Source organism: Erythranthe guttata, chromosome 8 (assembly GCF_056151865.1).
Source record: "Erythranthe guttata isolate IM_541 chromosome 8, IM_541, whole genome shotgun sequence".
Taxonomy (NCBI): Eukaryota; Viridiplantae; Streptophyta; class Magnoliopsida; order Lamiales; family Phrymaceae; genus Erythranthe; species Erythranthe guttata.
Window position 1 is genome coordinate 3,317,397 of NC_142540.1, and position 22,773 is coordinate 3,340,169.

At 32.9% G+C, this 22,773-nt stretch overlaps 4 protein-coding genes across 4 annotated transcripts; 2 read left to right on the forward strand and 2 right to left on the reverse strand.

Moving 5' to 3' along the window:
- Positions 1-6,673: 6,673 nt before the first annotated feature.
- LOC105973723 (zinc ion binding protein) lies at positions 6,674-9,749 on the forward strand. Its single transcript, XM_012998764.2, has 11 exons — positions 6,674-6,801; positions 6,902-6,973; positions 7,506-7,576; positions 7,927-8,005; positions 8,114-8,188; positions 8,286-8,400; positions 8,489-8,546; positions 8,658-8,729; positions 8,953-9,083; positions 9,168-9,291; positions 9,378-9,749. Exons 1-11 carry the CDS (start codon positions 6,787-6,789, stop codon positions 9,454-9,456), a joined length of 891 nt encoding a protein of 296 aa, XP_012854218.2. The 5' UTR covers positions 6,674-6,786; the 3' UTR covers positions 9,457-9,749.
- A 546-nt stretch (positions 9,750-10,295) lies between these two features.
- XTH6 (xyloglucan endotransglucosylase/hydrolase 6) lies at positions 10,296-11,891 on the reverse strand. The gene is made up of 4 exons (XM_012998776.2): positions 11,600-11,891; positions 11,396-11,496; positions 11,108-11,304; positions 10,296-11,005 (listed from the first exon to the last, which is right to left on the reverse strand). Exons 1-4 carry the CDS (start codon positions 11,772-11,774, stop codon positions 10,615-10,617), a joined length of 864 nt encoding a protein of 287 aa, XP_012854230.1. The 5' UTR covers positions 11,775-11,891; the 3' UTR covers positions 10,296-10,614.
- Positions 11,892-16,797: 4,906 nt separating this feature from the next.
- Positions 16,798-17,717, forward strand: LOC148768317 (EPIDERMAL PATTERNING FACTOR-like protein 2). Its single transcript, XM_088821669.1, has 3 exons — positions 16,798-17,187; positions 17,290-17,327; positions 17,418-17,717. The coding sequence occupies exons 1-3, from the start codon at positions 17,085-17,087 to the stop codon at positions 17,682-17,684; spliced, it is 408 nt and encodes a 135-aa protein (XP_088677795.1). The 5' UTR covers positions 16,798-17,084; the 3' UTR covers positions 17,685-17,717.
- Positions 17,718-19,903: 2,186 nt separating this feature from the next.
- Positions 19,904-21,754, reverse strand: NFS1 (nitrogen fixation S (NIFS)-like 1). Its single transcript, XM_088821668.1, has one exon. The coding sequence runs from the start codon at positions 21,511-21,513 to the stop codon at positions 20,149-20,151; it is 1,365 nt and encodes a 454-aa protein (XP_088677794.1). The 5' UTR covers positions 21,514-21,754; the 3' UTR covers positions 19,904-20,148.
- Between the last annotated feature and the right edge of the window lie 1,019 nt (positions 21,755-22,773).

The window sequence follows — 22,773 nt, forward strand, 5'->3', positions numbered from 1 at the left end:
ACTCTCGTTACATTACTTTAAATATGTATACATTGTTTCTTCATGATTTCGATTTACTTGATCGTCAGGAGTATTAACGAAGAGAAATCATTTCCTGAAATTTGTTTTTGCATGTCTCTGGAGATAGGTGGGCTTCTTCTTTGAGCTTTTCTAGTTCCAAGTCCATCCCGTTCCTTTATCTTTAATCACTAGCGGATTCAATATTTTAAGTTCGCGAGCTTTTATGAGGGGGGCCGATAATGCTAATTATATAGGTATTTTTTTTTTAAATATTTATATGAAAAGTAGGGATTCGAGAAATGTTGGGGGCTATGGTCCTATACTAACTCCACCAGTGATCACCTTGAATTACTTTGAAAAAAATAATATAAAGTGGATTTATTTTTATCACAAAAATGAATATATATAATTTAACATGAAAGTGATGAACTTAAAATTAATTGCAAAATAAATTCATTTGAAATATAATCACTTGTTATTGTGGTTTTTCTTTTATTATTTTATCACAAGCTTAAACATAATTATTTATAAAGTTTCCAATCCAAATTAACAAGGCTAAAAATATCTATATTTCTTGACAAAGTTTAAATCACTAACTTTAATTCATCAATACAAACAAATTAAAGGCTTAGATCATTCATGACGTGAACCTATCTTTTTCCATGGGAATTTCGTTTATTTCATAGACAACTGGCTACATAAAATCTTATCCTATAGTATAGTAAACTAGTAATTCACCCGTGCGATGCACGGGATCAATATTTTTTAAAAAAATATTTTGGATAAAAAAAAACGAACGAAAACTTTGAACAGTTGACATACATGTAAATACAAAAAAAATGTTTTATTGAATCAAAATATACATTTGTTTGTGATTTACCTTCATATTCGCTGAAATCTTTTGTGCACACAACATTGCTCGTAATTTTAGTTATATCGCCCGGTTTCGAGTTGATAAATATCTTTATCTCAAATTTACTTTTAACTCCGGACATTGCGGCGAACAATTGCCTATGCCACCCTAATATTAACACTAATATTACACTAACAACAACAACTACAACTAATACTAAAACCAACATTGATAATACTAATACCAATATTAATATTAATATTAAAACCAACACTAATAATATTAATATTAATACTAATCCTAATATTAATACGATGATTAATACTAATAGTCTAATACTAATATCAATATCAACACTACTATTAATAATAATACGCCAATTCTAATACGAATATTTAATGTTTAAACTAATACGCCAATACGAACACTAATACTAATACTAATACTGATACTAATACTAATACTAATACTAATACTAATACTAATACTAATACTAATATTAATACTAATACTAATACTAATACTAATACTAAAACTAATACTAAAACTAATACTAATACTAATACTAACACTAATACTAATACTAATACGAATACTAATACTAATACTAATACTAATACTAATACTAATAATACTAATACTAATACTAATACTAATACTAATACTAATACTAAAACTAATACTAATACTTATACTAATACTAATATTAATACTAATACTACTAATACTAATATTAATATATACTAATAGTAATACTAATACACTTGGCAATAAATATAATTTACCCAATTTTGAATTTGAATTTGACATTGTTTTAAAATACATAAGAATCTGAAAAAAAAAAAAGAAAAGAAAAAAAGAAGTAATCAGGAGGGAAAACCCGGAAGAAATAATTGGTAAATAAAAGCCAAAGAGTATCTATAAATGGACAAAACTCTTTGAAATCCTGGCACGTAAATATGTAGTAAATGAAAATTTAGCATTATATAATAAATACATATCCGGATTTTAAATTTGAAAAATATGTGCAATATACACACGTTATTTTTTTTTTGTATATTAATAATAAAAAAGTATAAATTTCATAACATATTTAAATTAAAATTAATTTTAATTCGATTTAAACATCTAAGTGTAAAATATACTACATTTGCAAGGAATTAAAATAAATGCAAATTAAAATGATATGATCTATATTTAAAACCATATGATCTACATTTAATCATTTCCATGTATGTTGATAAATTAATTAATTGATAAGTTCATTTAAATTATTTATAATTTGTAAAAATATTATCCGAATATTTAAAAATGTAAAAACAAAATTGTAGTTTTAATTGTAATGTACTAATTTAAAACGATAAATATTCAAGTATAATTAAATTAAAAAAATATAAATATTCAAATTTTATATGGATATCCCAAAATGTTTAAAATAATTAAAATGAAATGAATTTATTTTTTCAAATCATTCAAATACACCAAAATTTCATAAATTGTTCAAATGTATATTTAAATTACAAAATTAATAACATAACTATTTAATTAAAATTTTAAATAAAAATAATACTAAAAAAAAAATCAAAATATTACATTTTTCGGAAAATTAAAATTTAAAATAAGATAATAGCTTTCGATTTTATAGAATATAAAATTTTGAAATAATATATATATATATATATATATATATATATATATATATATATATATATATATATATATTAGCTTTCGATTTTAAATATTACATTATTTTAAATATATATATATATATATATATATATATATTATTTCAAAATTTTATATTCTATAAAATCGAAAGCTATTATCTTATTTTAAATTTTAATTTTCCGAAAAATGTAATATTTAGAATCGAAAGCTAATATATATATATATATATATATATATATATATATATATATATATATATATATATATATATACATGTGGTAAATATTTAAATGAGTGTAGAAATGTTAAATATGTAAGAACTTAAATACGTACCAAAATCAAAATGTCAACTAATCAATTGAGGAATACACATCATCAATTGAACTCCATCTAAGCAATTTTAAGATATGACATAGACATTTGCTACATGTCTTTCATAGAGGGCATATATCCTCTTTTTATATTATATATAGATGGTAACATTTTTATTTATAATATAATAAAAATAAACAAATAAATATGATCCCAATTTATTGAAATAAAATCATAGAAACTAATATGAACGTACAAATTAATAATAATGTATGTACATATGAACAAATAAATAAAAATAAGCATTATTAATGGACACAAAAATTAACATTGTTACAAAAATATGTAAACGCTATATAATCTATTACATGATCAATCAAGTTCATTAATCTCAATTTATTTTTCATCGAAACCAAGCTTACAATCATCTCACGTATAATCAAAAGATGGAAATGCATAACTATTTTTTTCTAAATCCATCCTTACAATATACGCGAATCATATTTAGGCGTGTTATACAACGTCGCAGGCCTTCTCTCTTGCTAATGTCGCCGCGTAAAACACAAACGATGCTATCCATGGATCTGCAAAAACTAAAAAAGCAAAACAAACATAAGTTAGACTGTTATATGTACACGTACATAATAAATAAATAACATTATAAATATTCTACGACAAATAAATGCTTCAAGCGAACACATCGATAAATATTAATTGCATTATGAATTTACAAAATAAAAGGAATAAAAAAAGAGTTTTAGGATGATGACCTTAGTTTAGCATGATTATAACAAAATATGTAGATGAAGAGTGACATGAATGAGTTGGGGTTCAAATTGGGGGTATTTATACTTAATTTCCACACACTAAATAAGCAAAATAAAACGATTTTAAGGAAATCATATATTGTTTATATTAGTTAATATATATATAAATGCATATATAGTACTAAATCATGGATACATATATATTTCACCACAATTGGATATAATTAAAATAAATGTAAATTGATTTCATAAAATAAAAAATAGACATAATTGACAACAAATCCGGTGATTGATTTTATTTGATGCAAATTCACATAACTTACTAATAATTAATAAATGAAAGTCAAACTTTACATAAATTAAAATTAATTATGGTGATATTATTTCCATAAATTATCAATATATAATAAATATGATATTGATGATATATATGTATATATAGATATGTATATATAAATGATTTATATCATAAATGCATATCCGGATTTTAATAAAAATCAAAATATATGAAATATACACACTATTTTTTTTCTTTTTTCTTTTTTCGTATTATAGTAATAAAAATATAAATTTCATAATATCTTTAAAAAAAATTAATTAAATTCAAAATTTTAAACATCCAAGTCCATAAATATACTATATTTGCAAAAGGAAATAAAATAAATCCAAATTAGTATGACACCAAAATATACGGAATGTCTACTTTTAATTGATTGATTAATATGATTGATATAATCTATATCAATCAATGATATAGTTTACATATAATTATTTCCATGTATATTGATAAATTAATTTATTAATATATATTCATTTGAATTATTAATTAATATATTAATGAAAATTAGAATATATATATATATATATTATTTCCATGTATAATGATATTTGAATATATTAATAAAATATAAATTTTATTATATTTAATTTGATTAATAAAAAAATACTAAATTCGAATATATATTAGTTTTTATATATATTACATTTATATATTCAAATGAAATAATTATGAAATATATATTAATTTATTATTATATTAATTTTATATAGATATCCCAATTTGTTTTTTATTGAATGGATATTCGAATATTCCACAATACTAAAAATAAAAAAAATCATATTCCTTTATTTTAATATTTCAATATTAAAAAAATATTTTTTCTGAAAATTATTTGAATATTCGTAAAACAATTGAGTATCGTTAATTTTTTCAATAAATATATTTTGAAATACTGAAAATATAAATAAGATTTTTTTATTTAGAATTTATAAAATATTAACTTTGGAAATAATATATATACATGTGGTAATTGTTTAAATGAGTGTATAAATGTTAAATAGGAAATAACTTAAATACATACCAAAATAAAATTGACAACTCGCCAATTGAAGAATCCATCTCATCAATTGAACTCCAACAAAGCAATTTTGATAAATGACATCAACATTTGCCACATGTCAATCATTGAGGGCATAGATCCTCTTTTTATATTATATATATATAGATAGATTTGGTGTATTTTGTTGTATAATTGCTCGTAAATTTAGCGAAATATGTAAATCATATTAGATTAACTATGTATAACGAGCTCGATTTAAGTAATATTGGCATGAAAATTAAAATTCGATCACATGCACTCTCTTCTTCCATCAGCTTAAGCATTCAATTTTGATTTTTTTTTTTTTTTTTTTTTTTTTTTTTTTTTTTTTTTGAATTTTCTTCAATAGTAGAGTAAGTGATATAACATTTAATTAATGTTGTTAATTAATAACGACATCAATCCGAGCGGATAATTTTAACTCTATCAACATAAGACAAATCAAGATGACGTGTAATTGCACCATATGTCAAATTACATTTGGAGTATAGAGTAGAAGAGGTTTGTGAAGTTGGGGACAACAAGTTAAAGCGACACGTCATGCTCCACAACCCTGTACTATAGTTAATGTTAGCTGCGTGTGATGCACGAAACCCCATTTAAAATAATATGTGAATAAGAAACAACAAATAAAATAATTGTATTCTTTAAATAAGACAAAGTATCTAATTTTGTTCCTATTTGACGTTTATATCTTATTGTTTTATTTTACTCATGTAAGTCCATTTTGAATGGTTTTGCACGCAATAATTGAATTGAGGGATAATTTTGTTTTATATTTGAAACTCATGATTAGTTTGATGAGTTAAACTAGTACTTAAATAATTTAATTGGTGATCAGAATGGTCTAATCATCGGTGGTGATTCAACAAGTCGGACGTGCAAGCTATTATACGAGAGAATAAGTTTATCCAATACACCTATACGATTGGTTGTATAGGCGTGTCAAATGTGTGTGGAAAGAATGTTTATGCGATACTACAACTTGTGAAATGTTTCGAATGGTTAGTAGCATAAATCTACGTAAACAATAACCAACTAAGCACACATAAATGTGGGCATGTGTGTGTTTTTATGTATTGATCTATGCTGCACGAACACTTCTACAAGGTGAAGAGTCATCGTATTCGACACTTGGACACTCAGACACGCCTGGACACAATTCGGACACCCATGTCGGACCTTGTCGTAATTTCACTAAAAGTATGACACTCGTGTCGGACAGTGTCCGCAATTTAAAAAATGTTGGGACACGGCTCTTATGTTTTAAGAGAATGCCCTAATAAAAAATACGCATTTTTTCGTCTTGTCTTCTTTCAGAGTCCACCCAAAAGTCCAAAACTCTAGCGACAACGGCGACCAAGAACACGAGCAGCAAGGGCGAGCGGTTCTCTTATGCAATTTGGCGATTTATAAATATATTTTTATAATTTATTAATGTACCCCTATATTTTCAAAATTTATAAATATACTCTTATATGTTTTATATTTACGCGTATCCCCGCGTGTTCATATCCTAGTGTTTTGGAAATTTCGTATCACCGTATCCGTGCAGCATAGGTATTGATGAATAATGCCGAAACTAAAAAAAAAAAAAAAGCCGGAAAAACAACCATAAGCTTACACTAGAAATTGGCCCAATTACAGGGCCCGATAGGAAACTGGCCCAATTACAGGGCCCGGTAGGAAACTTGCCCAATTACAGGGCCCGGTAGGAAACTTGCCCACTGTGTTATGAATTTTCAAATGCTGTAAGAAGTCACTTTGTAAGTTTCTTCTTTGCTTCTTCCACTGATTGGTCGCTGAAATGGAGGTCAGCAAGGTAAATAATTTAGCTCCATGTTCGAATTTAGGAGTGAATTAGGGTTGAATATTTGCTATGATAATTTCAATTTTCAACAATTTATGCGCTTGGATTGCAGAAATTTACCGACCAAAGTAGATGTCGGGAAATGGCAATTACGTCGTCGTTTTGCCGCAGGATATACTCGGAGGTGATTTTATTTAATTATCTCTCTCGTTCTTAATCATCTGTTTAATGGCAGTCAAATTACGAAAAAGTCTCTCATGTTTACGTAATTACAACCACCATCAACTATGAATCTTCTTACACTTCCATCCTTGCAGTGTCAAATTTAGTGGAATCGTGTAGTTTATGTAGAATATTCTCCCATTTGTACCCGTTTTACCCTATTCGAGCTCCACATTTCGAAACAAGATGATGCATTTTTGCACAAAACTGAGTACATACTAAAGAACATTCTACGGAATCTAGAAGATTATGTTGAATTTGGCACCACAAGTGTGGACGTGTAAGAAGATTCATAGTTGAGAGGTGATTGTGATTATCCAAACATGAGGGGTTTTTTCGTAATTTTAGCTTATCTCAGAGGGAGACTGTATTTTACTCTAATTTTTTTTGAAGCAAAATTGTTTCATAATTATGAAGCTTATTAATTGGTTATGATTTTTTTTTTCATTTTTTTTGATGTAAAAAAATCAGGATAAATTGTGTGTTGTCTACAGGTAGAAGAGGTTGGATGGGAGCATCTAGTGAAATTAGGGGATGATCTACTGTTTCTTAGCTTTCGTGTCATGTATGTATATATTGCAAATTAAAAAAATAAAAATAAACTGCACTTCTGTTAAATTATTACATGTTCTTCAAATGTTAGTATGAGTATGATGTTTTTTTTAATGTCTGCGAATATCCAATTAAATAAGAGCTAAGGATGTGATTAACAAGTTTATGTTCGTGCTCCGTTTTTTATACCTCAATTAGATAATCTGATTTTGAGGGAATATTTTCAAACTTTTCCGATCAATAGATATCGTAGAATGTGTTTATGTGATTTTTTTATCTAGTGGTTTCATTATAAATATCGGTGTTACTTTTTAATTTTACCGTCATTTTTTACGATTATTTGTGTTTGATTTTATTGTATAGGGATGATAAAGGAAGGGTGCATATTCTGGAGATAACTCTCGATAACAACTACCCAAGGTCTCCACCTTCGGTATCAGCGGTTTGTACTTGACCGATTTTTTGGTTGTACATTTATTTCTTATCTCGAAATCTCTGACAAAGAAAAAAAAAACGAGGTGTATTTGTATTTGTATTATCTTGTCAACAGGATGTGCCTTGGAACTTGAATCTAGAATGGTCGTCAAACTCAAAGTTAAGAGATGTTCTACAGCAGTTTCAAAGGGTAATTTTGGCGTATTTCTGAATTTTATTCGATTTTTTTTTTTTTTAGTTTTTTTATGTATAAATTTGTTCATGGATATGATCTCCTGTGCATATAGCAAGTTCATATGCTCCAGGAATTTTGGTCAACTTTGGACGACATTGACCGGTCTCTTTGGGTAATCGATCCAACACATACACATCTTGCAATGTCGTACCGCCAAATCAAGATTGGTTGGTTTTTAGTAAACGAATTTCGATAAATACTTTTTTCGTCTTTATTTATCGCTTGTGTTTACTAATCCTCGTTTTGTTTTTCAAGGACACGATTGTTGTGCCATACTGTCGATAAATGTCAACGATCCTTTATCTCTACCCGAGTAGGATTCTGAAATATAAATTTTATTTTAATTTTTTTGTTATTTATATTATCTCTCAAGTATAATTGGGCTGAGATCATCTTATACTTAATTTAGACTTTGTTCTGGTAGGTGTCGTTTCCTAGGTTCAGACACCGAAGTCAACTCTCTTAGAAATATTTGGAAGCGAAATAGTAAAAAATGGTATGTATTTCTCGATTTTGAAATCCTATTTTTGAATGTTTGCATCTTTTATATCATATTGAGTACTAAAATTCGGTAATGGTTCTGTTGTTTCGGAGAACATGGATAGCCTCTTTCTCGTTTGTTGTGCTTGCATATAGTAGATATTAGATAATATTAATGCTACTAAAATTTCCGATATATTTATGTGATCTAATAGTTACTCTCTATTACAAAACAATAGGAAGAAAGACAAATCATTTTCCGAAAATCTTGCTTGCGTTTTCGAGACTCAGTTACCACAACCTCCACATGCCCGACAAAACGAGGAGCATGCTGAATGCGGCATTTGTTTTGCTCAATATCTTCCCACAGGTAATTCTCTAATATATGATTTATCGCAAAGTAAATAAAATAAATAAAAACCCGGTTTTTTTTTTTTTTTTTCTTTCCTCCTAGATGATGAATTTGGTGCTAAGAGTGGAAGTGCAACTGATTGTACGTGTGAAAACGGAAACTGTAAGCCAGAGTTCCACAGTGTTTGTCTCGTCAAATGGCTCCGTTCTATTGCAACAACTAGGCAGTATGTTATAATTCTCTAATCCCGAATCTCGCTCACGAATTTCTATTGTAATAAAGAATATATATTCATAGTTCGTTTTTTTTTAGGTCGTTTGATGTGCTATTCGGAAATTGCCCTTACTGTTCGGATCCAATTGCAGTCAAAATCAGCACCAACAAGTATTAGTAGTAACATCTTATCGCATTACAATTTACGGCATCGATAGAAATGTTTTATACACCTCACAATTTTTTACCCTCGTTTCGAGACAATAACAAAGGGTTTCCTATTACTATGCAAATAGCACAATGAGGATTTTATTACATCGGTAAAACCGAAATTCTTGATCGTCGTATGTAGTTATCTGCTCAATAATTATTGTAGGACCATTGATCTTGTGAATTGGAGGTTAATATGAAGCAAATTACTTAATGTAGTAGATTCAAGTGGGCTCTGTTTTCTTGTCTGCCCTGTCTGAATTCTTGCAGGTGAATTTGTTCTTGCATGGGGTCTCTTTTTTTTTTTTTTTTTTTTTTAATTTTTTTTAGTGAACTTTGAACATATATACATATAAGTTACAACTCCATCCTTATATATATTCTATATCTGTGGTGAAAGTTACAAATATTTGTTATTGCCATTTCAGGAGGGGCTATGTTCCCTTTTGGTAACCAATTTCTTTTAAGGATTGTACACTTGATATATATACACATGGTCCACTGTTGAAACTAGAAAGTAACACGAACGCGTTTACATTGATTTTGGTCGTTTTTAGTCGCCGTAAATTCATATTTTCTTAAATCTCGTGATTATATTAAATCATTTGAAATATGAAAAGAAAAAAAAATTCAAACCAAAACAGTACGAGCAGATATTACTAGGATTCACTTTTTTCGACTAATTTTCGAATTAGCGAAAGAGTATAACTATTTTCGGAGAATCGATATACGCAGTAAGGAAATTACTATTGATGATATATATTCATGAAAGAACAACAGCTTTTCTTAATTCAAAATATCTTCAAGTACAGTAGAAAATACATCGTTTTCACAATCATGCAAAATAACAACAAAATGTACCAAAGCAACCGACACCCCACTTTTCACAAATTACATAGCTTGAAAATTATATATATATATATATATATATATATATATATATATATATATATATATATATATATATATATATATATATATATATATATATATATAGGTTGAAATATTTCCCTTTAGACCCCTCAATAGTAATTAGTAAACATGCAAAAGCCAATTAGAAATTGACCACTCAGTCCTTTTCTGGCGCCGACAAAGAAAGGCGCCCGGCCACCGGAATATACTCAAATCAGATTCCGGCCGTACATTCCGGTGGGGTAACAGGGTAACGGGACTTGTCAGTGCAGTAATCGTAAATGACGTGGTTCATGCGGACCCAACGGTAGCGCCTGGCCTCTTCGGGGCTGAGCTGCTGGTGTGCCGCCCCCTCCCACCAGTTGCCGGGGTTGGAGGCACAGCTGGCGGGGCCCGGCATCTGGCAGCCTTCGATGTCGAAATCCTTGTAGTAAGCATAGAATGGGGCTTTGCTCCAATCTATCTTCTCCAAACCGCCACGTGTCGCCCAGTCATCGGCCTCCCAGAGAGTGGAGTACACTCCCATTGGTTGGAATTTTGGGAACGGGATTCCTCTCGCCTCGTTGTTCTTGTAAACCCTAATCGGTATGTCGTCCACCGAAAACCTATTAAAAAAAAATCAAAAATTCGAAAAAAAAATCGTAATATATCCATGCATAACGTTATAAGATTAACGGATTAATGACGTAATTAAGTAATTAACATACACGACGTGATGGTGATTCCAGAAAATGGAGTAGGTGTGGAATGCCGCGGCTGGGTCAAACCAAAGGTTGACCCTTTGTTCGCGGTCACCTTTGCCATGGGCGTAGACATTTGTTTGGACCGTGTAGGGTTGACCGGACCGGTTACCCAAGAACTCGAAATCCAACTCGTCTCGAACCGTGTCAGTGTCCGAGTTCATCTATTATTTACACATAGTTACCGAACCATAATTAATATAAAATTAACCATAGTTAAGAATTCGATCAATAAAAAAAAAAAAAAAACCGTACGTAAAATGCAGTGACTGTCCCGGCAGAGTCGCCGGGAACAAGCTTGATCTTCATGCTCACACGTCCGAAAAGATATTGATACTTGGAAGCAAAACCACATCCTGAATTTCATATATTTATATTTTTTTTAATGACCATAAAATTAAGATAATAATTGAAAAAAAAAATACTAGCTAATTAATGAGATTATATTAATAAATGTACCTGAGGTTTGGTCAAGAACAAGTTGAATGGCTTTTCCTCCTTCGAGTTGCCGAATGTGATTATCGGCCCACGCCACTCGGAAATCCTGCGAAAAAGTCGCCGGTCGAGCGTTTGCAGTGCATGAAAGTAACGCCACCGCAAATACAACACATGCTAATAATCCCAAAGCTCCCATTATTTTATTTTAATAATAAAATGTTTTTGTTGTGATGATATAATAGAAGACGAAATGTGAGGTTTATTTATACGAGTATAAGTAGAGAGAGAAAAAAGAAGAAGAGAGGAGAGAGAGAGAGAGAGAGGGATTGCTGCATTGAAATCGAAAGAGAGATACATCAGAGAATTAGCTTTCGATACAGCTAATGGTAAGCCGTCAAATGGACCCGCCATCTCTCTCTACCCAACCATATTATTGTAATTTGGATCATACAAAAAATAATATATAAATTAAAAACCAGTTTTAGTATTTACTATTATCCATACATTTGTTACTGCACTTTCATTAATGCATGTCTTTTCCCGCCAATTATTTGGCCCCATATATCTCTCTCTCTCTCAAAATGCTGTATGTAATTAATTTATATATCAGTACTTTGCAGCATTTCATTTTTGTATACTTCGCATTCTGATTTACTGCTGCATTTTCTTGCAGCCTAATATATTAAGATTCTTTATTAAATTACTGAAAAAGAAAACAAAAAAAGTGGAAGAGGCAACTAATATATAAGGGTAAATCACAAAACCCCCTGAACTTAGGTCAAATAACAAAAAACGCTCCCACCTATCCACAATAACCAAAATCCCCCTCTAATTAACTGTTGATCGATTTTTTAACTACAATCTATTATACCTTATGTTAAATAGGTGAGAAATAAAAGAAAATATATGAAATTGTGTATTCCATCATTCCATGAAAAATTACACTGTAAGTGGTTGGTGCGAGACGAAAACAAACCTCAGGGAGTTTTTGATAATTACGAATTGGTGGAGGTGGTTTTTATAATTAAATCTAAGTTTAGGGGGGGGGGGGGGGTGTTCTTAATTTATACAATATACAATTGAAGAACTAATTGTTAAAAGTGGCGAATTGTTGTCTGGTGTGAAGTCACAACTCACAAGTGAAGAAGCGCTTTTGATTTGGCACCACACAGTTTCATACAATTAGTATCAGAAGTGCTAAAAATATTAATATCTTCTTTAATAGTGCCAGACTGTAGTATCCACAGCCATAGAAGTGCTATTAATGACGTAAGATAAATTTTCTCATTTCCTGAGTAGAAATTTGGAACGGAATTTTCAATTTTTCAAAATTCGGATCCAATAGCTTCCAATTTTGGAATGATAAATTTGATTTTGACCCCCAAAATCTCCGATTTTTTATTCTTATATTAAAATTAACATTTACACGAGATTTCGTCTTCTGAAAATAATTCATTTTTTTTTTCCAAAAAATTATACTTACGATATCAAAATGTTATATTATTTTTATTATATAATTTTGTCGATCTCAATCTGAATATTTCCTTTTGGAATATATTTTTCTAACTTTTTAAAATTCCGAATTCCAAATTTTTCAGTTTTAGTTAGGTGGACCGTGGAAGGGTGTAAATGTACCTAAAATTGCTTGCTCCGACATATACGGAAATTGGGTTTATACTACGCTACACCGGATGAAATACATCAGGTCGATATTTAACATTCATACACACGCAAACACAAACCCACTCATATTAGTGTGTGTAGTAGATCAACGGTAAAAAATCGTCAAATATATCTTTCACCGAGTGTAGTATAGAAATAACTCGAAAACTGAAATCTGGCATATTGATGAGAAGCCAGCCCATGAAAAGCGCAATGCATCAAATGTGGGCCTAACTTCTATATACCTGGGCTTCAGATTTTGTCAAATGCCAGAATTTTCTCTTTTAGTTTGTTTATGGATGCAACTTTCTGAAATTGTAGGAAAACGAACTGCAATTAAACGTGCTGACGTGGTCAAAGGACCACCATTTGAATCATATCCTCTCTTTTTTTCTTTTTAATTTATTTTTTATGTTTACATATATATGGATAATCTTCTTCGGTCGAACAGATTGGTGCTAATAAATATTCCTCATTCAACAACTATCCCCTCGACTAGACATGATCACGGTTTCGGTTTGGTTCAGTTCGCTTTGGTTCTGGTTCCAATTTTGGAGGAGCGAGAACCGTACCAAATATTTCCGATTCTTTGTGGTTTGGTTTTTTTACAGTTCCCGGTACTATTTTTTTTTAATTTAAGTTAAAAAAAGTTACTTTAAAAAAATGAGTGGAAAGAATACTTCAAAGATTTAAAAAACATTAAAGTTTTTTTTTTAAATACTTCAAAAAATATTTTTTTACTTTTAAAAAAATTGAAGAAATTAGTTTTAGTTTTAAACTTAGAAACCGAACCGTTCGGAAATTTCGACTGTTGCATTTCCTTTTATTTTTTTTTTGAAAATTCAACTGTTTGGAGCTGCCGGCGTGGAATTTCATTTTTTTTTTTTAATTTTTTAATACGACTGTTCAAATAATTTAATTTAAAAAAGAAACGGTTAGAACCGCGGTTCTAACTGTCGATTTTCGGTTTCGAAAATGGGGAATCGGAATGGAACCGATTTTCTCGGGTCTAGTTCTGGTCAAACTAGTTCCGATTCGGTTAAAAAACTGTTGATCCCGGTTCTTTTTCGGTTCCGGTTCTTGTTCTAACCGAACAGGTGGTCATGTCTACCATCAACTATGAATTTTTGAGGTCAGGTCAAAAAATCAACAGAAATCTTTTAGATTCCGTAAAATGTTCTTTAATTTGTACTCGTTTTATACATTACAAGAGGTTATTTGTAAATATATAACTAGACGAATTATTTTCATAAGTAGATCTAACTTAAGTGGTATTTTTTACAATTTACTCTCCTTATAATTGATGCATGCTGGAATAATTTGAATTTTCTTTTGCTAGCTAGTTGACAAAAAAAGTACATATCATTGATTTGAGCCTTGACGGCAAGCTTGTTAAATTGGGAATAGTATTAATTTTTCTTTTATCGTTGAGGACAAATTACATTGGAAAATAATTACATAACCTAATTTATCTAGGCCTAGGGTAACCTCTATATTTATAGACGACTATATAAATGTTTAGATAAGATTTGTGGTACATTTTAATTAACAAAACCTTATATAGTAGATCCGTATTTTCGGATCCAACAATAAGATCCATTTCTGACCCGATAACTTTTTTACCTGAAAAAGAGGTATACATGAGATGTAGATTGGGTGGGCCGACAAAAATGGGCAGGGTTTCATTTGACGAGACTCTTCGCGTACTCGAGGACAAACAAATCGCTTTTATTCTTACTATGTTAAAATATATTGAAATAAATCAACATAAAATTTCGAATTGCTAAATGCGGTCAACTTAGTGTTGAGTGTGTATATGAATAATAAAGATTTTTCAGTATAACATATTAAATAAACCCCTATCACGTTTTCCCCTGCAATCACCGATTCGCTTTGATTAATTTAAATTTTTGTTAGCCTGGACTTGACAACAATTGTCTACATAATAGAATGTTGTTAATGTTTTTGTGTGCTGAATGCACTGTAAGGTTAGAGTTTGCGCATTTCCTAAGTTTGCACATTTCCTAACATCGATTTATTTTAGAACAACTCGTAGCGTATGAGATCGTACAATTTCAAATAGGATTTGAGAACAAGTTGTCCACATGGGGGAAAACTGGATATTGTTGCTCATGATCGAATATTGTGGATGTTTTTTGCGTGCTGGATACACTATATGGCTAAGTTTTCACAATTCCTAACATCGATTTAGTTTAGAACAACTGGTAGCGTTTGAGATCGTACGATTCAAATAGGATTCACAATAAAATATAGGTAAAGGGTCTGCATCAATGAATGTATGTGAGATGGACTTAGACATAAGCACAAGGCATAAGAATTAATTGAGAGGGAGTGAGGCCAAATTTGAATTAAATTTTTTTTTAACTATTGGGTAGAGAGAGATGAATATTCAATATATTGAATTGTAGGGGAGGGGCATCACACATTGATTGTATATTTACAGGACTTGGACCATACAACCACCCTTTGTCCCCCTACCAAACCCTATTTTTGGTCCCACATTCTTAAACATCCCATAGTTGGCACTTCTCCTATTTATTTCTTTTTTATTATTCATAATAATAATAATAATATCATATTTATCATATAATTTATTTATTTATTTACCGACGAAATCATTACCCTTGGGCCCAATATTCAACAGCCCATATTCATGTGGAGTAGCCCAATATTAAGGCCCAAATTTGCATAGGATTATTTATTCAATGCTTTTCTTTGACTTGGGCCGTTTTAGTCCATATATATATATATATATATATATATATATATATATATATATATATATATATATATATATATATATATATATATATATATATATATATATATAGGTCTTCAAACAAACATTAGAGCCCACTCCCAATATTGTTAGAACTTAGAACCGGACCGGACAAACCAGTCGAACGGTTCGACCGTGATCCGGCAATAAGGCAGTCCGGTCTAACCTCTAAAATCGAAAAAAAAATTGAAAACCGAGGTCAAATGACCAAAACCGAGTTCGACTCGATAAAATCTGGGGACCGGCAAATCGGTCAAAAAACTCGATTTTCGGCCAAAACATCTCAAACCACCACTGATTAGTAAGAACGACACAACAACTATCATCAATACGGCCGACATCGACTCCCATACTGAGGTAAAAGAAACACGTTTTTTTTTTTTTTAATAAGAAATCGATGGTTTTTTTATGCATTTCGTGTACGATTACACGAAATGAGACATCGCGTTTCGTACAATCCTACACAAAATGCACGATATTTTTTAATTTTGTTTCATTTCGTATAGAATTACACGAAATGAGACAAAATTAAAATGATGACTCATTTTCGTGTAATCCAACTATAAAGAAAAAAAAAAAAAAAAATGGGTATGCTGGGTTCCCATTACAGAAAGGGATTAAAGCTTAATAATGCAATTAAAAGTTAAAAACAAAGTAGATGAATTGATGAACCAGAAATCAGACGTCCGTTAGTGGGTCGTCAAGTATAGAAATCCTATTGGCTTGTTGCTGTCATTTCTTGTCCTAAAAAGGCTCTCTCCACGAGGTCACTTTTTTTTTACTTTTTTTTTTTTCTTTGTTTCTTTTTGCTCTTTGGCCTCTGCTATACTCTTCTGTCCTTCTACATTCACCTTCTCCTTCTATCCAAAACTATAAACTAATCCATATATATATATAACACACACACACACACACACACACACACACACACACGGATACATATAAACATATATGCTTGCCAGGCCACTTCTTGTGTAGCACTGGGTGAATCTCAATTCAATATAATCTTGTGCTTCATTTCTTGGTTTGAGACTCAGACAAAATATGGTGTGCTGTCACAGACATCAACGTTTCGCCATTATTTCTTTCTTCATTCTTCTCATTTCTTCCACCTCCCACTTCACATTTTTTTTCACTGCTGCTCAAGGTATAACATTCTCTCTCTCTCTCTCTCTCTCTCTCTCTCTCTCTCCAGTTTGATCCCGTACGTACATGAAGTTTCTCAATGTTTTCTTCTCCAATGTTTCAGGCAGAAAGCTAGCTCAAACAGTAGTTGAAGGTCCCAAGGTAAGAAAGAAATCAAATTCTTTTTTCACCGTTGTGTGTGTGTGTGTGTGTGTTTTCATGGTTTTATGACAGTGTCTGAAAATATTGCAGACATCAATGAAGGAAGACAAGACAGTACTATGGAGATCCCACATCGGTTCCCGGCCACCTCGCTGCGAGCGGCGGTGCGTTTCCTGCACGCGCTGCGAAGCCATTCAAGTTCCCACTAACCCCCAGACTAGCGGCGCCGCCGCAGTTACACATAACTCATCGCCGGTCTCCGCCGCCGCCGCCGCCAGGGGCGACGACGACGACTCCTCCAACTACAAGCCACTCAGCTGGAAATGTAAATGTGGAAATTTCATTTACAACCCTTAATTCATATTTTAATTAATTAACCACACTTTTGAACCTCTTACTTAATTAATCCTGTATATATAAATATTTTTTTTTTAAGTATAGTGTGACAACTGTTGTACATGGGTAAACATTGATTGCATGTGTGGCATTGATAGCACTCCTACCAAACCAAAAACTGATCATGAAGGCAATCATACGCACCTATGATTTTCTGAGCATTTTTGATTTTGTACTAGAGATTCTGATTTTCTTTTTTCTTTTAATTATATTTCACAGTACCCAATAATAATAATAATAATAAATAAATATAATAATAACCCATCCAAGTGCGTCCAAAAAAAAGTAGGCTAAATAAAGTGGGAAAACGTGACATTGTGTGTTAAAAAAAATTAACAAATGCAGAAATGGTTAACTAAATATAGAGGAGGCAGATGAAAGATTTATTTCAACTGTAAAAAAGCAGATGGAGATTCTTTCTTTTAATCAGTATCTTTCTCTCTCTTCTGTATATGTATATTATGTAGTGATTCTAGAGAGAGAGAGAGAGAGAGAGTGGGGGGTACGTATTAGTTTACTTTCTGAAACAAATAATGCAAAGAGAACACGCAAACATGATATAGGTATGCATGCAGGTGATAGCTAGCCAACCTAGAATTCAATGCCTTCTCTTTTTTTTTTTTTACCCAAAACTGGATTTTATTTTCTTCATTTAATTTTCAAGATATTTTTGCTTTCCAAAGCTAACTTGTCATCTATTAGTAATTGATATTGGCCTTTTCATTTAGTCTGCTAATTTGAATTATGATGTCATTAATGTATGAATTATGATGCTTCTCCAGAAACGCAGGAAAATTTATGAAAAAGTTGGAATCACTGGTAAAAAGAAAAGAAAGGCAAGTAAATTTTTTTTTTAATTTACCCGATTTACCCACCTCACCAAAAACTCGGTATCATCAGTAATTGGTATTCGATACGGTGCAGATAGCACACCGGAGGGTGTATTTGTTAATTTTTCCTTTTTTTTACTCTCTAATTTATTAGTTATTCTTTATTTTCTACACTAACCCAGCCTATGATTTATTTGAACAAACACGAAAAAAAAAAAAAAAAACCCAATGACAATTGTATCTCGATGAAGACTTCAATTTGTTAGCATATTTTGGTTTGACAGGAACCGAATCAGTGAGAAACCGAATTCAATACGAAATAAAATCAAACCAAATTGTCCGGTTTAGATGGATAAACACTAGAAAAAATTTCTTAATACCGATATTTCCGACTATAAATTACACACACATACACGGAATACGACTATATGTTCAGGACAACCCCTTTTTTACCGTCCTCGTAAAATCTAGAATCCGGAAAGCCCTTATTGCTCCAACTTTTGTTGTGTTCTAAAATCGAATGTCTAAAAGCTTTGATGAAGACAATTTGCTGAAAGGCTGAATCAATTGCATCCAAAGTGGTTTTTGATTCCAAAACACTTTCGAATCAGACAACCGCCCCACCCACCCACCCGCCTTTTTTTCTCTATCCAAAGTATTCTCTCACATCTGAATTTTCCTAAACAAGATTCTGTTAATCTTTTTACGGTGAAGGCAAAGCTTGTACCGATAGCGAATGAAACACCGCTAAAATTACAGCCTCTGCCATTGACGGTGTGCAAAGATTCGGTGGTACAACTAATTTGTCGAACAGGAATACACCAACGAACAAACATTGAAAATCCCATTTGAGATCTGAATTCATCTACATATAGCTCAAACTAGTCGAAGTATATAATGTCGGCGTAATATATTCACAGGTGAATGTTCTTATCAATGGAGTAAACACGAAAATAACTAGCCCTATACAGATCTAGGAACATTAAACTAAAATTCAAGAACTACTGTCTACTACACAAGACCATATTTACGTAACGGAGTATATCAATCTAGTTAACGAAAGAAATGTTCTAACATATTTACGTTGCAGCAACAGTTAGGTACCAGAAAAAAACCCGACAGTTGCTGCAAGAGCACAACCAAGTAAGTAAATAAGGGAACTTGTCGATTCTTTGGCAATACAATGAAAATACACTATCTGAAACCAAGTGCTTAACCATAAACATGTATACTATACTAAAACGTCATCAAACGCAACCGTATCTTCTTAAACACTATAACTCAATTCTCATAATCGAACATTTAAATCATGAATGCATCCAAAACAATGGTCACCACAGCTACCGAAAATTATAAAATCTTCCATGATCATAAATACCAGGTTATAATTATTCGTCCACCAACACGGTTATAAAACAGCAAAAAGCATTCATTCATTCATCTAGCAACAAATATAAAAACCGCAGTGCAAAACTATAGATACATGTTCTAAAGCATGTACAGAGATAAAAACCTGGTTAAGAAAAAAACCCTGCGAAAGCCATTCCATTAGTTGTCCTGCACCCCAAATTTATCGTTACAATCAAACAAAACCCTCAGTGCTGCGACCATTGAATACTCTTGATATCGATACCATCCTTATACATCTCGTAAAGAGGGCTCATTTCCCTCAGCTTCTCCACCTGCTTCACCGTCAGATCCACCGCCCTATCGATTTCGTCTTCTGTGGTAAACCTTCCGATCCCGTATCGTATAGAAGTATGCGCCATGTCTTCCTCGACTCCCAAAGCTCTCAGCACATACGAAGGCTCCAAACTCGCACTCGTGCAAGCGCTGCCGCTAGATACAGCCACCTCCTTTAGCCCCATCAGAAGGCTCTCACCTTCCACGAACGCGAACGAAAGGTTCACGTTACCGGCGTACCGCCTCTCTTCACTACCGTTGACAACCACCCCTTCGAGCTTGCCTCGAATTCCGTTCAGCAGACGGTCCTTCAACGCGGTTATCCTCTTCTCGTCGTACTCCATCTCCTCCATCGCCAGCTGGCAGGCGGCGCCGAAGCCTACGACTAGCGGCGCGGGTACTGTGCCGCTCCTTATCCCTCTCTCTTGCCCGCCGCCGTTCATTTGTGGCTCAACCCTAATTCTCGGCCTACGTCTCATGTACAGAGCTCCGATCCCTTTCGGACCGTAGATCTTGTGGCCGCTCAACGACATGAGGCTTATGTTCATTTTGTCGACGTCGATCGGAACCTTGCCGAGGGCTTGGGCGGCGTCGGTGTGAAAAGGGACGTTGAATTCCTTGCAGATTTTTCCGATTTCTTCCATGGGCTGAATCACGCCGATCTCGTTGTTGACCATCATGACGGAGACGAGGCCGGTGTCGGGGCGGATGGCGGCGCGGAGCTTTTCCAGGTCGATGAGGCCGTCGGGGTTGACGGGGAGGTAGGTGATGTCGAAGCCCTCCTGCTGGAGGTGGCGGCACGAGTCGAGGACGCACTTGTGCTCGGTCTGGGTGGTGATGACGTGGCGCTTCTTGTCCTTGTAGAAGTGGAGGACGCCCTTGATTGAGATGTTGTTGGACTCGGTGGCGCCGGAGGTGAAGATTATTTCCTTCGGGGAGGCGTTGATTAGGGCTGAGATTTGGGCGCGGGCTGATTCGACGGCGTTCTCGGATTCCCAGCCGTAGAGGTGGGTCCGGGAGTGGGGGTTTCCGTAGCGGGAGAGGTAGTAGGGGAGCATGGCGTCGAGGACTCTAGGGTCCACCGGCGAAGTCGCCTGCATATCGAGGTAGAGGGGTCTGCCGGAGATTTTGACCCCCTTCATCGATACGCCGCTCGTCTCCTCTTCCAGAGGCTCCACCGCCGCCGCCGCGGCGGTGGAAAGGGGGTGGAAGGGGGAAGCGGTGCGCTTGCAGAGTCTACCGCCGCGAATAGCGGCTGAAAGAAGCTTCGAGGCCATCTTCGAGTATATCAGTCCGCAATTTCAGGAATTAGACGATGATGGTGATAAAGATTGAAGCTTTGATTTTTAGGTTTCCGGCGAGAGTCGATAGCCAGTGAGAAGAGGAGAATGAAGAATATAAAATGGAGTGGCCGACTCAAATTGAATTCACCGTCTCTCAGCCAAGCCAACCCTGGAAATGTGATCTCTGCGCTCAATAAGATGACACGTCAGCGTATTGGATTCTTTCAATGTGATTTTGACTTCCGATTTGGGCCTTCCCAATTGCTAATATTTACAATAAGCCCAATTATGCGTCATTCCTATAACAGAGGAGAATCGGACGGGCTTGGCCCACTAGCAAAATCCTTGAATAGTTCATAAATGATATATTAAGACCACCTTGAAGTATGGTCAAATTACAAAAAAATCTCTTATAGTTGGATAATTATAATTACCCATCGACCATGAATATTCTTACACGTCCACCCATATGATGTCGAATTCAACATAATCTTTTAGATTTCGTGGAATGTTTTCTAGTTTGTACTCGTTTTGTGTGAAAATGTAGTTTCCGACGCACCACAATCTATTATATACAAGCCAAAAAACACATCTTACGATCATATGGTTTCAAAATGTGGAGCTCGAATGAGATAAAATGGTACAAAATTGAGAATATTTCATATCATTTAGAAGATTCTAATAAATTTGATACAACAAAGGTGGATGTGTACAAATATTTATAGTTGATGGATGCAGGTTGTTGTTGACATCAAACTTAAGTTTAAATTACGAATTAATGGCCTAAATAAATTGGTTATTAATCCGGATCTCGAATGAAAGTCCATAATAAATTTGGACTTATATCAAATTTTAGAGATTAAATTTCAAATTAATAACCCAAATAAACCGGTTATCAATTTGGATCTTAAATCAAAGCCCGTAAGAAATTTGGGCTGTATATCGAAGTCCACACTAAATTTGGGCTCCACGAATGGGTAATGTGGATTAACTCAAAATAAGTACTAAATTCTTATTCATTTGGGTTAACTATTTGAGCTTATAAAATCTAGTCGTCCACATGAAGTTGCAAGAGTTCAAGCCCAACCGCCCAAGTTTCAAGTCAAGAAACCCTAAACCGAGCGTATAAAAATACAAGACGAGGACACAAGCATCAAGCAAGGCGTACATCAAGCACTCAAAAGCTCTCAAGTCTCGAGCTCTTGCCACGACGAAGAACAACAACCGCGGAGGTTCTATATCTTCATCAAGGCA